This window comes from Lutra lutra, chromosome 8, assembly GCF_902655055.1.
Source record: "Lutra lutra chromosome 8, mLutLut1.2, whole genome shotgun sequence".
In the NCBI taxonomy this organism is placed as follows: Eukaryota; Metazoa; Chordata; class Mammalia; order Carnivora; family Mustelidae; genus Lutra; species Lutra lutra.
The window spans coordinates 94,086,793-94,103,848 of NC_062285.1; the positions used below are offsets into that span (position 1 = coordinate 94,086,793).

A 17,056-nucleotide genomic window follows, 5' to 3' on the forward strand; every position below is an offset into this window, starting at 1 on the left:
CAGTAAATGTTTGCTGAATTGAACTGGACAAGCCTTTTAACCTCCCTGAACTTCAGTCTCCTCCTCTCAAAACGGACATGATATAAATCCACCTCCAGTCCACTGTGGTCAAGTGGAGACATTTCCGGAGAGTAATATCACTGTTAAGCCCATGACATCTTTTACCGCCTGTAAGATGCCCCTCGAAGTCAAGTTGGAGCTCTGCCTGACAGTTCTCAAGCTCTAGGATCGATCCTTTGTGCAGGTGTGAAAAAGTTAATAGGTAACCAAGCGGGGGAGGGGAGCATATACTCTCTGAAGCTGTGAGGAAGAAAACCCAGCCCAGACCCAGGTAATTGTAGCAGTTTCTTGAAATGTTACCTTTCAGCTAATCCCCCTTTAGTGAGGCTTGAAATGATTATAGGATCAAAGGGCTCTTCAGTTCCTGAAATTGTGATGCCAAGGGGCCCCCCATAGCGCTTGAGCTCCACAGTGTAAATAATGGCTCCAGAACTTTCTTGCTCATCTGCAATAAATGCCAAGGAGTCATAATTGGTTTCTTTGGGGGGGGAAAGCAAAGTAATAAGACACATATACTCATACATAAAATAAACTCAAGACATCATCATTAAGCATTATGTCTCAGAAATTATTTGGGGAGGTAGATTCTCCTTCGTAAGATATTCATTCTAATACAGGGATGTGGTCGTCATTAGTGTTGGGGGACGGGTCCACTGCCTAATGACCTATGTTTTAAATCAGGGAGTGACCCGCCCAGCTGGACCTCGGGCCCTTTAGCCTGTGTCCATGCCTAGCACAGGGCTTGCCCTATACTTCCTTAGAGTGTCCTAAATACCTGTGAGAGGAGAGAGTCATGTGGCGACAGAGACTGGGACAACCCATTCCTATTTCCAGCCCTTCCCAAGCAAGCTAACTTTCAATACAGAGAAGATCTTACTCAGGGTTGGAGCAAACTTTAACATATCTGTGGTTAAGTGGGGCTTAGAGAAGTTGGCTTGGAAATTTAGAATCCTTTCCACATTATTCCACTGATCGTATCTTAAAACGTCAATCCTGTGGATGAATTCCCAGATATGAAGTGCAGGTTTGAATGGTTCTCTGTCCTCTGTTCTAGAGAGGAAGAGCCATGTCAAGTACGTTTCAGGAGAACAAACCAGGCTGCTACAGGGCCATGAACTGATCTTCCCTGTTTCACACCGCCATGAAGGAAATTGTCTGTTAATACGGTCTGCCTACAGCACTGGGCCGCACCATGTCGTGGACACCTTCGACACGGCTGGGTGTTTGGACTGTCAGGATTACAAATATGCTGTCTCAGACTTCAAAGTGTTGTATTTGCTTATGACATGCTTAAAGTTCTCGAGCATTTCTTGTTTTATTCCTTGAGCCCAGGAGCTGTGAATGGTTAGGGAGCAGTTTCATTTCTGTACCTAAGGATACAATGAAATGGTCCAGTAGCTATTTTAACTGAACAGTCAGCTTTTACAGACAGACTGCATCATAGCTAAAGGTTGACACAGTCACATTTCTGCAATGAGCAGCTGTTCGTTTATGACATGAAATCCTGAAATAAGGAGGAAAAGCAAAGCTTGAGTTAACAATTCAATTATCTGTGTGTACAGTGAACAATTACAAGGAACATAAAATGAAAGGTCTATAGAGTAATGTACAAAGTGATGTGTCCTCTCCTACCAGCACTTACTTCATTTCTGCCACAGAGCAGGCTTTTGGAATGTACTGGTCACTTCCCCTTCCGCAATCCTCTACTTCTAATAAGCTACACGCAGAGAATTAAAGACTTCTACCATACCATACAATGTTTAAATCAACCTCTTAGGACATAAAAATACTCAATATTACACTCAAGTTTATATATACGTATATATATAATTTTTAAAGATTTTGTTTATTTATTTATTTGAGAGAGAGGGAGCATGCACATGTGGGTGGGGAAGGAGCACAGAGACCCCAACACAGGGCCCAATCTCAGGACCCCGAGACCATGATGCTAGCTGAAACCAAGAGTGAGATGCCCAACTGACTGAGCCACTCCGGCGCCCCTACACTCAAGTTTCTATTGACAGCTAAGACTCCTCCACATTAAGCTTCAGTAATTCGTTTGATGGTTCGCAAACTCCTTATAGGTTTCTATTTGTGGTGGCCACTCAGGTTGTGATAAGCGGCTATCAAGCTGCTAGGAGAGGCCTGAGGATACAGTGCAGGGTGGAGGCTGGGGAGGCCCAAGGATACGTGCAGTGTGGAGGCTGAGGTCAAAAGTCGAAATTTTTCTACACTATGATCTACCATCACCCTTCAGAGCTGGCTTTGATAGAAGTGGATAGGGTGTTATTAGATCGATTACATGTGCTTTGTAGACTGTGCCTCCTACTATATTCTGGATAAAATTCTAGGCGAGTCCTTTGATTAGTAGACCTTGGCATAGTTAAGTATCGGCTGCCACTGGGCACTCTGCTGGTCATTCAGGGTGGGTGTTTATGCCAGGGGAAAGACCCTGGCCCTTTATTGTTCTCCCTTATAGGGCAAGCAGGAGGCCTACCTTGTCAGTGGTCACCCAGCATCCTGGGTTTGGCCATCAGCTCTTCATGGGAGTTGTGGAAAGTAACAACTCTCTAGTACCTGGAACCAGCTGCCCAGAACCCAGGAGACCGTGGGAAGTTTCAGTTGCAACTTCCGTCCAGATGAAAATAAACACTGACCTACAGGATGCCGGACCAGGTTCAGTCCCACTCAATGGGAGAACGTGGAGAAACTGGTTCTAATTTGCTCATTCTTTAGGCAACCCAGAGTGTGTGCCCGGGGTTATTTTTTGACCATTTGGCAACTTGCATCACAAAGATGACACACTAACATCAGAAATGGAGTGAATGGGTTTAAGTTCGTTTCAGGTGGGGACATTTTAAATTAGGCAGCTGAGGCCTCACAATAACAAGGAGGCGATTCTTAAGGCACTCAATGAGTTTAAATAGTGATGGGGATACAAATAAAAAAAATAAATAAAAATTGAAAAATGGCAGTATTTTAGTGAGGAAGGACACATTCCTGTTACAACATTGTGATGGAAACAGGAAGAAGTGATGCCGTGTTTAAATTATGACAGGGGCCTCTGGGTGGCTCAGTTGGTTAAGCATCTGCCTTTGGCTCAGGTTATGGTCCCAGGGTCCTGGGATGGAGCCCCATGTCAGGGTCTCTGCTCAGTGGGGAGGGTGCTTCTCCCTCTCCCTCTGCCTGCTGCTCTCCCTGCTTGTGTGTTTTTCCTCTCTCTGTCAAATAAATAAATAAAATCTTTAAAAAAATTATGACAGGAATAGAAGCTGATTTCTGATTTCTTCAATAAACAAATGATTAGAACCAAAAATCAGGGAAAATTTAAGGGACATTACAACCAAAAGCAATGAGTAGATCTTTTGGACCCAAATTAAAATCAATTTTATAAAATATCTATCTATCTATCTATCCATCCATCTCTATCCATCTGCTACCTAACTATATATGTATATGAAAATCAGGAAATGGCACGATGAGTAAATATTAGATGATATTAAGAATTACTGATAATATTTTGAACCGTGATGATATGGAGTTATGTATTGTAGAAATCCTTTTTTTTTTTTAAGTTTTTTTTTTTTTAATTTATTTGACAGATCACAAGTAGGCAGAGAGGCAGGCAGAGAGAGACAGGAGGAGGCAGGCTCCCTGCTGAGCAGAGAGCCCGATGCGGGACTCGATCCCAGGACCCTGAGATCATGACCTGAGCCGAAGGCGGCAGCTTAACCCACTGAGCCACCCAGGTGCCCCTGTAGAAATCCTTTTAAAAAGTAGCATTTAGGGGGCGCCTGGGTGGCTCAGTGGGTTAAGCCGCCGCCTTCGGCTCGGGTCATGATCTCAGGGTCCTGGGATCGAGGCCCACATCGGGCTCTCTGCTCAGCAGGGAGCCTGCTTCCCTCTCTCTCTCTCTCTCTGCCTGCCTCTCCGTCTACTTGTGATCTCTCTCTGTCGAATAAATGAATAAAATCTTTAAAAAAAAAAAAGTAGCATTTAGGGATACAGTAATATTTACAAGATGGAACGATATGTCTGGAATTTCTTCCGTATAATTCAGTGTGTGGGTGTGGTGGGACAGTTAGGCTGGGAACAGAGCTGAAGCAAGATGGATCCTAAGTTAATAACTGTTGAAGCGAGGTGATGTATGATGGCTCCTTACACCATTTTTCTCTACTTTAAAAATATACTTGAAGTTTTCCTAGTATAATTTTTTTTAAGAGAAAACATTGGGGTACCCGGCTGGCTCAGTTGGAGGAGCATGATGTGCCTTTTGATCTCGGGGTCCTGAGTTCAAGCCCTACCTTGAGTGTAGACATTACTCAAACAAATAAACTTAAAAAAAAAAAAAAGATATTAATTCCCTTAGAAAACTCTAGAGGATGCCTTGGGTAAATGGCTTACTTAATTAGCTTGGCTTCCTTTCTTTCATAGATGATGGTGGTGGCTGCGTATACCCAGTCTCATCCAGACCCTCCTGGTCCATCTGCCCACCAGGCAAGGTTCCCAGAGCTTCCCACTGCCACTGGCTCTAGAAGAGGCCCCCACCTCGGCTCTGCCCTGTTTTTCACAGCAACAATTTCTTCCTAATTTGTTTTCCTGGTTGGGCCCCAGCCTTTGCTCCTTCTATTTGTATCCCCACCCCCACCCCCATTTTCACCAGTGCCCGGCAATATACAATTCCTTCTCTTTTCCTCCCAGAATACTTCTAAAGCATAAATCTGAATAGCTTACTCTTTTACTTGAAGCTTTTCAGTAGTTCCCAATTTTTTAAGAATAAAATACAGCCTCTTTGCATGAGCTGAGCTGGAGCCTCTGTGTCTCCAGAGGGCCAGGCCGTCCTCTCTCCGGCAGTCCAATCTCCTACCTTCTCTCCTTACCGAACCGCTGCAGTCCCTTAAAAAGCACTTTTCTCACATGGCTAGCCTCGCATGCGTTACTCCCTATGCACAAATATCTTTCTCCTGCGTATTCTTCCAGTGTTCTCAACTTCTCTTAATTCTTGTTTTTGTTCCCCTTGCCAAGGGGGACAATGAAATGAAACAAAGTCTTGTTCCCCTTGCCAAGGAGGAAAATGAAATGAAACTTAAATTCCCCCTAACAAGAGAAATTAAATATGAAGGGATATATCCAGTCAGGTAGGGTCGAGCTCTGAAGAGTGACAAACCATCGTCACATAATATCTAGGATTCTTTGCTTCTGGAGAACCAATCTTTGCCCCACAAGAATGCCTGTTCTAGTGCCTGTTCTAATGGCTGTTCTACTTTTCACTCTATGTTTGAATGATTTCTCTACTTGTCTCCTTCATTCGAACAGGATCACCTTACAACAGACATTTTCTCTTCACATCCCCAGAACAATGCTGGCACCAAGGAGATTTTGGTAAATGCGTGGATAAATGAGAGAGGGGGTACATGGGGGTTGTTAGCCTGAGTCACAGTTCCAAGGGAGGAGGTCTCTGAGTTTTGCGAGTCATCCTCCTTGTTCCTCTGAGGTCTGGTTCCCTCCTGCAAGGTGACGCCCACCCAATATGGCTCGCTCAAAGACGGACACTCAGACCTGGGCTGCCACTGTGGGAACCAGCTACGCTAAAGCGCTCTCCCTCCACAGGGCCAAGAGCATCTGAGTCAGCTTCAGACTGCACTTCCAACTCCATCTGCCTTCTCGGGCATTAGCCCAACTGGCAGTGGGAGGGCCTATAGCTTAGGAGGGTGATAACTTCCGTGTATGCTCACACCATTTTGGGGGTGGAAGCCCTCCAAGCCCTCTCCCCCTGAGGCTGCTCCAGCTTAGAAAGGAGCAACTGAGAGTGTTTAACCAGAACAAAAACTTTCTGAGACAGAAAAAAACACAGGATCACCACTACGTTTCAAAATGAGCCCAAACAGATGTTAATGATATTATAAGAAGCTTTTGTACCCCAACAGAAGGTTTACAACTCTTAGTGAAAGACATGAAAAGGGGCCAGCCTACTTGTTTGCTCTGCTCAGCTCTAGTTAAGAAAATTAATGGGGCCACAGAACAGATGCAAAACTGCAGCATTACTTATCTGCAATGTTATGTTCGGGCTTCTTGAGTGCTGCCTGTTTAACAAAATGAACGCTATCTGGCTTGAATCCATAACGGCAGCTGCTTATGTGGACCAAATAGGAGGCCTGGATTTGGGAGCGAGCCTTTGGAATGCATACATGTGCAGGTCAATCAAAGTTCACTTCAACTAAAAGCGATGGACTTCATTTTACGCAGTACAGCTACATTTCTTGGGGGACAGGCCAGAGAAGATGAACCATATAGAAGAGCGCCCTTACAGCTTCCCACTACTGTGTGGTCTTTCTATCTGGCTGTGTCACAACCACGTGCCAACAGAGTTCCAAGGAGTTGCTGAGTGTCTAAGAAGAGAATTTTGAATTTCTTTATGTTACCGATTATTTATTTATTATTATTATTATTATTATTTATTAGTCACCAAGTTAGGCTGCTTTGTGACAGTGCTTCTCAAAGTGTAGTCTTGGGACCAGGAACTTAAGCATTATCCAAGTATGTGTTGGAAATACACATTCTCAGCTTCACTCAGACCTGTAGGAACCCTAGAACCTAGGGGAGGGGCCCAGTCACCCATGTTTTAACAAGCCTTCTGGGTGATTCTGACTAGACTTTGAAACCATTACTTTGAGATCAAGCATTAAAAAAAAGAGAGAGAGAGAGAGAGAGAGAAGAAGATAACCTTTCTTTTCCTTCCTTCCTTCCTTCTTTCCTTCCTTCCTTCCTTCCTCTCTCTCTCTCCCTTTCCTTTCCTTTTTCCTTTCCTTTCTTTTTCTTTCTTTCTTTCTTTTTTTCTTATTTTAAATCTTTATCATACGTTCTTTTTTTGGAGACAGATTTTTGCCAAAACCATCCCTACTATTGCCCCTAGCACAGCTAGGATCATCCTTGCTTGCTTACAAGGAGGTCTTTCTGCTACTTCAACCTAGATTTAGGGGGTCTGGAGTAAATTGTTCAGCTGGCTTAGCAATGATGAACTGAAAAAAAAAATACAAAAGCTCAAATCTTTGAAGGGCAGATTGAACTGGTACTAAGGCTATATATGCCTAAGACTCTATTTGGAAATGTGTGATGGTAATTTGCTTTGGATGGGACAAATTGCAGCCTGTAAATGTTTCTCTGCACAAATTAGAGCCAGTGCAGATAAAATGCTGAATTTAGAGTCTCTAAAACATGCTCTATATTAGAAGCAAGGTGCTCTAAATCAAGAGAGAAATCATTAGCAGCTATGTATTTGATTGGCACAAAGGCAGTCATACAAAGCAGAGAGGTCCGTAGGAATTTTTTGGGACAGGTTTGGAAGGCCCCTCTACTTCTTTCTACAAGTCCCCAAATTCTCGACCGTTTTGCCTCAGGCTACTTCTTAGCAGTACAATATCTCCCTCTTCATTTACTTTGGATCTAGAAGCAATCAAAGAAAAACAATAGATTTTATGTCAAGAGGATTATTTGCCTCTTTGGGGAACTAAGGTTTGGGTAACAGCCTTGTTCTGGAGCCTCAGGCCCAGGCAAGAACCATCTGGCTTTACTTGACTTGTCTTCCTATGGTAATGAAAGATAACATATGCAAAAGCTCCTGAAGGCAGAATGGTCACTGAATATTGGGGGGTATAGAGGTGGGGGGGGGAAATCCCTATAATTCCAAGTGTTCCAAAAGATTTGGAAAATAAATAAAGCTAAAATTAATTTTAAAAGCACTCTAATAATGGCAGTTAGCATTTAGGATTCATTGGGCCTTATTAGGTGCCAAACATCATCGCTGAGTGCTTAAATATATTACCTCCTTTGATCCTTCAAACAGCCATGTGAAGTAGTCATTAAATGGACATTTATGGACGAGAATTTCATTTTCCCATTTCCCAGCTTGTCGGTTGTGAAGCCAGTTCGTGTTCTTATTCATTTCATCCTACTGCTCCCTAAGCCAAGGCTAGAAACAGAGTGGATTCTGACTCTTGAATGCCTCATTCTCCAGTAACCGACCGCAACCAGTCATCACTGACCAAACACTTGGTCACTCCCCTGCTTGACGTCTTTTAATGGCTCCCATTGGCTTCTGGAGTGAAGTTCAAATTTCTTAACACGGTTTAGGACTGTAATGATCTGGCTTCAATGTATCTTCCTACTCACCTTCTACGAAGTCCTTACACATAATTTTTGCCTCAGCTACATCTGCTACTGGGATGTGCCGTGCTCTCTGATCTGCTTTGGCCCATTCTCTTCTGGTTAATTCTAACACGTTTCCAAATGCTTTCAAAACCAAGGTTGACAGAAGCATCTCCTTAGCTCCCCAGGCTCAAATGGATGCCTCTACATTCTCTTAACATTTTGTGCTTACACCTAGGACATTCATCATATTACTTATTTTCTTCTGTATCTCATATAAGGTAGTGACTTGACTTGGGGGCAGTGATTGTATCTTTTCTCATCTAAGACCTGGTTGACCCTAACACCTCATAGAACCAAATAAATGCTGGTGGCATGACCGAATGAAAAACAAAGACTTTAACAACTTTGGAGAGTGGTTCCACCATCTCCTTGGGTAAGGGACAAGGCAGAACAACGCCATTAGTATGACTGGAAGATGAGCTCATGTTCTGAAGCAGCATCTATTAAACCAATTGCAGTATTGCTAGCTTAGGAAACCAAGTTATACTGAGTATGCTTATCAAGTTTCTGTAACTGATGAGAGAAGCAAGATGGAGAGGGCCAGATGGTTAAGGAAAGAACTGGAAGACTCCTGGAGTACAGAAAATCCGGTGTCAGTATGAACAACATTTTAGGGAGTGAAGACTATACACTGAGTATTGCCATTTTAAAATATTGAGACGGGGCGCCTGGATGGCTCGGTGGGTTAAAGCCTCTGCCTTCAGCTCAGGTCATGATCCCAAGGTCCTGGGATTGAGCCCCACATTGGGCTCTTTGCTCTGTGGGGAACTTGCTTCCTCCTCTCTGCCTGCCTCTCTGCCTACCTGTGATCGCTGTCAAATAAATAAATAAAATATTAAAAAATAAAATAAAATAAAGTATAGAGACAAAGGGTGGTAATAATTCAAATCATCAGTTTAATTTCAGATGAAGCACAGTATCAAACTTCCAAAATCAGTGACTGTTGTAATGATTAATGGTTATTTCCCATTCATTTAAATCTTGATGAAGGATAAGAACAATGGTGGGGAAAGGCTTTTTTAGGATGTATTAGTAATAAAAAGAGTTTCCATATATTGCATACGAACTGTGCTGGTAAACATTTCTATTAGTAAGTTACAGCTGCTCCTTAAGGTGGGTATAACTATGTGTACATGACTGCAAATGGAGCTGGATCTCAGACTGGTTAAGTAAATTTCCCAAACTCACATAGCTCAAATGTGGTAGAGCTGCCTTGAATGCGTTCATTTTGAATAATTTCCTCCCCCACTCCTTGCTCTGCTCTGAATAAAAGAGAATTCAGTTACCCAAATTATACTTATATTCTCATTTGGAAGAGGATAGAGAAACACTCAAATTCTTCCAAATCAACGATCAGATGGTAATTTTCAAATAGTGCTCTGTTATAAAAACATGTCTGCATGAGTACATTATTTTCATATATCAATTTAAGGAAATCTGGTTTGGGTAAGTATGAATCTCACACCTATATATTAGTCTTATTTTGGGTAGGTGCTTGGTTTTCAATGGAAGGATTTAGGGTTTTAAAAATAGCACCTCCTAGAGATTAAAAAAAAACAACTTAATAATCAAGAGAATTACCATAGGATTAGGCATCAGGATTGTAGAGGGAAAGGTCTGCAGGGGAAAAAATAAGCTGAAGGGTAGAAGCAATTGAAGTAGGACCGGGCTCTCCAAGTGCTCGGTTATTTTTTCTGAAACTCCTTCCGCCTGACATATCTGCACAGTCTGGCTTCAGTACTGGGAGAATGGCCAACTGCGGGCACTATGCATATTCATCTCCGGCTTGGCTCTTTTGTTCTGCACGAAAGGTAGCTGAGATCTTCGTAGTTTGGCAAATCATGCAAAATGGGTTTCTCCACAGAGCTTTGCCTCTTCACTAAGACAGAACCCAGACTGATGCTTGAGGCTTTATCCTTTTTTGAAATAAATCCCCCAAAGAAAGTGCAATTGAAGCATGCTTGTAAGGAGAAGAATGCAAATGTTGGTACAGAAGATCAGTTGCTTGAGAAATAACGAGTGGAAATTTTTAAGCGTTGGTTATAAAATACATTTGGATACAATCATCCTTACCAGCTGTGCCAATGGATGCAACTACCATCTTGTTTTGACTGTGAACAGGAATCAAAAACACATGGCCTGACATGACCATAAACTTTAGATCTAGATGGCTTAATTATAGAAGATTCCAGAACATTGACAATAATTCGTCATCAGTGGGAATTAAGTTATACACAGTAGAAGCTCTCTTAACCAATCTCTCTTTAGCCATTACTGGATTAATTGTGGTTCTTTATCTTCTTTGTAAAATATACCTACCAATGCCACTGAATGCCCCAGAGTAATAGGTCTTTCTTTCTAGTACCTCTGTGCACCTCTGTGTCTGCTAACAATTGAGTTGTAAGCTTAAAAATTTAGAGTCAGTTTTGTTTATTTCAAAGCCTGTTTATGTCAGTTTTACTAGTTTTTGTAACTATGTAATTTAATGAATCTTACATAACCTATGAAACAGTAGAATAATGGTTCTATGAAAACAAAATCAAATGCTTTGGAAAAATCAATAAGGAGAGTCATTAGGCAAAAATCTACTAATTCTGTAGAGAAAAAAGTTGAAAACATCGGGCAAATAAAAACCTAACTGGAGTGAACACTCAGATTACTTTAAATTCTTTAAATTTTCACTGTATTAAAACAAAATAAAAATTGGGAAATACAAACTGTATATTATATATAAGGTTTGGGCCAAGAAATAAGTAAAAAGGCTTGTAACTATGATCAGCAGGATGAAATTCACAGCAAAGAAGTTGGCTTCACCCATAATATTGGCAAAATTTTAAATTAAATGTTCATGCTATCCATATCTATCAATTTCTGTAATTCCCCACATTAGCTGCATCTTTCAATTATGGACTTTTTTCAATTACCTCTAGGTTTTCATTGTAATCAGATAGAAGAACTTCTACTACCTGGTTGCTCAGACTGTGTTTCTTGGACCACAGTAGTATCATCGGGAAATTTGTTAGAAATTCAGAATCTCGGGCCTCATCTGGGGGTAGTGGCCAGGAACTGTGTTTTAACAAGCTTTTCAGGTGATTCTGAGGCCTCAGAAAGCTTGAGAAGCACTGCCCCACTATATTCATCTATTACTGGAAACCCTACAAATGGATATGGCCCTTTTAGAAAGCAGGATGGTACAAGTCTTGTCAGAAATCCTGAGAAGTTCCTTTTTATTCATACTCAGCAATTCTACTTCTAAAAATATTTCCTAAGGAAATAATTCAGAAGAAGAAGAAAAGTTGATTAAAGATATCCATACATAGGGGCGCCTGGGTGGCTCAGTGGGTTGGGGCCTCTGCCTTCGGCTCGGGTCATGATCCCAGGGTCCTGGGATCGAGCCCCACATCGGGCTCTCTGCTCCGTGGGGAGCTTGCTTCCTCCTCTCTCTCTCTGCCTGCCTCTCTGCCTACTTGTGGTCTGTCAAATAAATAAATAAAAATCTTTAAAAAAAAAAAGATATCCATACATAAAGATGTCCATGATTACACTATCTGTGATAGTCAAACAATTGGAAGCAATCTAAGAAAGAAGAGAAAAATGATAAATAAGTTACAGGCAATAAATAAAAAATGGTATTAAGCGTTTGGAAAGTGGTAATGTCCTTATAAAGTTAAAACGTGCACTATGGCTATAATTATGTAATATAAATATCAACTAGAAAGTGACTGGTTCTGGGGTGCCTGGGTGGCTCAGTCGGTAAAGTGATAACTTCAGCTCAGGTCATGATCTTGGGGTCCTGGGATAGAGCCCCGTATCAGGCTCTTTGCTCAGCAGAGAGTCTGCTTCTTTCTCACCCTCTGCCCTTCCCCCGCTGTTCATTCTCTTTCTCTCTCTCTCAAATAAATAAATAAAATCTCTTAAAAAATGACTGGTTCCATTGTATCAGGGTAGTACTGGATGATGATTTAATTTTCTTTTTTTTTTTTTAATTTTCATTGTTGAACATTATTTTGATACAACCATAGTCATGCTTTATAATAAAAATGCCTTAATTATATCATTAAAAGCACCATTATTTAAAATTCATCCTACACTCTCAACACACAATTTAAAGACCCTCGGTAAACTATGCGAAACACCGCTGCAGTGTCACTAGCCAGTGGTCGTATTTAAAACATCAAGATCTAACATCTGCAACAGATGGGCAGTTAGAGAAATCAGTCTCAACTTAGGAAGCTTTCCGTACCTGAATTATCTTCGTCTTTGCGGATTTTGAGCTTCACCAGGTCTTCACACTGCTGAAGGATCTGAACTGCATCTTCCATTGAACAGTTGTCCAGTCGGATGTTATCTATTGCAAGTAATTTATCCCCGAGTTCCAGGGTGCCAGTCCTGTTAGCCAATGCAGAGCAACACATGATTAATGAACACTCACCCGGGTCATTTAAGAGGCATTAAGAATAATGTAGCATTATGGCAGTCTTTAGAGAAGAGACGTTCTTCAACTCTTTTTAAATTGCATTTTATTAACAAATCCCTTTTTTCTAGTCTTAGTTTGGATGGCTGCCATGACATTACATTTCAGAGTATTAAAAACATTTTTTTAAGATTTTTTAAAAAATGTATTTGACAGAGAGAGATCACAAGTAGGCAGAGAGGCAAGCAGAGAGAGAGGGAGAAGCAGGCTCCCTGCTGAGCAGAGAGCCTGATGCAGGGTTTGATCCCAGGACCCCAAGATCATGACCTGAGCCAAAGGCAGAGGCTTAACCCACTGAGCCACCCAGGTCCCCAACATTTTTTTTTAAACTAGTTTCTTGAACTAGTCCAGGACCACTATATAAGCTTCACTCAGGAATTCAAACTTTCCTAGGAAGGGAGGTAATGGCGCAGGGTGTACAGACACTGGGTGTCCTCATGCTTCTCCACACTGTTGCACTACTTGTCAGGTACTAGGAGAGAGTTCGGAGAGTGAGGGGAGTCATGGTGGGTTAACTTCGTGGGGGTCTGAATCTTGGCGTCCCTGCCATTTCCACCTGCACCGGGAAACCCAGGGCCATTGAGAATCTAACACCAGCACTGGACCTCTGCAAGTCTGTTGAAGATTTTTAAGGTCCATCATGAGATGAGAAAAATAATGAGAATGTGTATGTGTTTGTTGGTATATATGTGTATACACATACATATTTGTAAAATAATGAGAATGTATATGTGTTTGTAGGTTTATACATGTATACACATACATATATATATATATGTATACACATACATATTTGTACACCGAAGGTTATGTTTTGGTAAGAACTATCCTTGAGGAATTATGTCTGTGACAGAGATTGCTAATTGCTTTCAGCCTCTGTCCTCCTTCTTCTGGGTCATTCCCTGAAGATGCACAGCCCAGACTCTCTCAGCACCACTCCCACTACCCTTCTGTGGCTAGAAAATTGCAATGACTGGAGCAAACTTGTGAGGATAACAGAGTTGCCTTCCCAGCCTCGAATTGCCTGCCTACCTCCCAACTGTTACATGAGAGACACACTGCAGACTTCTTTGTCCCAGTCTATTTATGAATCTCCCTGTCATGGCATCTGAGCTTAAAGCTATATACCTAGACGCATACAATGTCCTTTCTAATTATTGAGTATTAAAATATTACTTTAATGAAATGACTATGATAATGGATGGAATATTTTAAAAAAAGTCCTTAATTGGACAATAGAAAGTTAATAGTCTTTTATCAGAATTCCCAAAGATTTGAAAATATTTTTGACCTATGAGCACCTGGGTGGTGCAGTTGGCCAAGTGCCTGACTCAGAACCTAAGGGTTTAGACTCAGGTCATGATCTCCCCGTTGTGAGATCCGGCCCTGAGTCGGGCTCTGCTCCCGTGTGCTGGAGATTCTCTCTCCCTCTTCCTCTATCCCTCCCGCTCATGTCCTCTTTCTCTCTCTCTCTAAAATAAGTGAGCAAATCATTAAAATAAGTATTTTTGATCTGTGAAATCAAAGGTTTGAGACTCTCTGATTTTGACGGTATATGGACCAAACAGAAGACAAACGTTGTTCAAGGCTCAAGGACCTAGCTTGGCTAGGGAGGACATTCTGGCATTTAGAAAAGCTCTTCCACAAGCAATGATCTATTTCCATGTGGGGTGTTTCTTATAATTGGGGCCATTTCCAGTTTTTTAGCAGGAAAATGAAGGCTGGAAGATGAACAGTGAAGGAGAGTGTGATGGACTCAGGAAGGACCCTAAAAGATGACTGTTGTCTGCAGTGGGTACAGAAATAAATTGACATGAGGAGAGCTACAAAGTCATTGCATGAGGAATGTTGAATACAATCGCTTAACAGTGGCTGTCTGGAGAACATTAAGAATACCATGATCCACTAAGAAGGTCTACCTTGGGTGTTGAAAGGGTGTCATCTCTACTTTAATTAAGGAATGTCTTAATGTCTTAGTAGAGCATGTGACTTTTGATCTTGTGGTTGTGAGTTCAAGCCCCATGTTGGGGGTAGTTACTTTGAGAAAAAGAAATGCCTTGGAATGAACCAGAAAATTCATTTTTCTTACCTGTGTGCCACACTTCCTTTCTTGATATCTGATATGACAAGGGGATCTCCTGGTTTTCTGCTAGATGGTGCTGTAATAATGAAGTTAGAATCTTTATATCCATGATTCACCCACAAAACGTATAGTTCCTATTTTATAGCAATGGTTAATGCAAGTACATATTTGCTTTGTATGCGAAGCAAAGATGCCAGCAAACGAATTAGAAAATGTGCACATTACATTTTCTTAATATAAAAATGTGTTAAAGTATGTATAAGCTTAAAAACAAAAGCAAAGTCATTTTAAATTTGCAACTGGAGAAAGCAATCACGGAGCTGACCATCGGGTTTAAATCTATTTCAACCTGTGATTCCAAAGAGAAAGGTGAAGGGTGAGTACCCAAAGAGGAGACTATCAGAAGCAACTGGGGACTCTCATTAGTGGTATCCATATGTGCTCCCTTCTCCTACTTCTTCTCTTACTTCTTTTTGGTGAGGAGACATCACCTTTTGTGGGACCATGCCATATTTCTTCAGGTATATGGAATTGGAAAGTGGATGAGATTCAGTGATTTAAAGTTCTTTTTCCCCCAGAAGGAAATCTTTTGCTAGATAGACTGTAAATCTTAACATTTTGCTCACACATTCATACCTAAAATGCTCTGAAGTGTTCTGGAATATGAATATTTTATTTTATTGACAGCAGTCAATATTTGACTTAATTATATTTTTATACATATTCATATTCTAAATGTGAACATTCAACTTTTATTGAGTTTACAGATTATCCTATTATCCTGCACAGTGGTCAGTTTTTGGTTTTATAACTTCTCTCAGATATTTCTTTTTGATGAGAATGAAAAGCAATTAGTTTTGGGTCTACCGTAGAGTTAATCCTGAAAATGAGCTATAGTTCACACAGCACAAAAATATCATCTTGTCTAGAAAGTATATATTTAATTTAGATGTTTGATAATTAAAATAACCCATGCTGACATTTATAAAAAAAAAAACAATTTGCCTCCGAGAGGAGATGTTTTGCCAGTTTGAAGTCTGTAGTGATTTCCTTTTAAGGATCATTAAAAGGCCCCTAAAGTAAGATTTTATTATAAACAGGCTGATCACCCCATAATAGTCATAGAACCATAACATATCCCATAATCCCACCTGAATCCCAGGAAAATGTTTATGCATAAGAACAGATGGTTTAATATTTCAACATAACATTGAAAGAAAAAGCAAATACATAAACCAATATCTTACCCACTATCTAAATTAGCCCATAGTAAATGTTAATGGGACTTGATTCAATCATTATTCTTAGCTTCTAGCAAAGTATGCAAAACATTCTATTCACTACAATTAATTCATAATTTAAACCTCCACTCGATTTGATATAATTCCTCCAGAGAAATAGAAATATTTAGCATTTTTATACATGTCATATTTTACAACTACAAATCGTTTTGGACATAGGGCTCAAAGACAAAAACTTTGTTATTACCCCAAAATACAACTTTTTAGCATCTGCCAATGACTTTATACTCTATTTTGCCAAGCTGTAGTAACCATCACAAAGCACTCAATGTTTCCCCTGGTTTTTAATAAAATCCATGCTCCACCGAAATGGTCTGAAATGAAACAATAGTAGAGGCAACAAAATACATCAAACCCATCTCTGTCATCTTTGCAACAGAGGAAAATAGCACTGGGGTCTCTTGGACAAACCCACCCAGCTTTACAGAGAGGTTTGAAACTTATTATGGCATATGGACACATATGGTGACCATTCTCATGTTTGCTAGATTCCTCTCTTTCTCCTTTAACCAAGATCATACCTGAGGCTTGAGAAGCTCATCAGGGTAGATGCCCCTTGGAGTGATGAAGTTGAACCCAGAAGTTGGTCCAAATCTGTATGAGCTCCTGGCACTGTGGCTCCCGTGCCTACCAGGCATGTTAAATGTGGTTCTGGGGGCTCAGATATCATTTGCATACCCCAGGGCCTATGTTTTAATTCTCCACTACCTGGGAAGAAGTCATAAACCAAGCATGCTTTGCTTGGCTTGTAGGGCTTTAAAAAATTAGATTAGTTGTCAACATTTAAAAATTAGTAGATTTCATACACATGTATAGTTTGTTTTAAAAAAACTGGACAGGCAATATGGTAGAATGATCAAGAGCTTGGCAGCCATAATGTTTGTGTCCAAAATCCTGGCTCTACCACTTATCAGCCACTGCCATTTGAGT

The 17,056-nt window shown here is 40.9% G+C and overlaps 1 protein-coding gene across 4 annotated transcripts in view; it reads right to left on the reverse strand.

Moving 5' to 3' along the window:
* Window positions 1-17,056, reverse strand: part of GRIP1 (glutamate receptor interacting protein 1) — a 700,704-nt gene that overhangs the window by 39,491 nt on the left and 644,157 nt on the right. For all 4 annotated transcript variants that reach the window (XM_047742328.1, XM_047742327.1, XM_047742326.1 and 1 more), the window contains 3 exons: window positions 14,832-14,901; window positions 12,512-12,657; window positions 361-505 (listed from right to left, as the gene is read on the reverse strand). In XM_047742328.1, coding sequence (XP_047598284.1) covers window positions 361-505; window positions 12,512-12,657; window positions 14,832-14,901 — 361 coding nt within the window. The remainder of the gene's footprint in view (window positions 1-360; window positions 506-12,511; window positions 12,658-14,831; window positions 14,902-17,056) is intronic.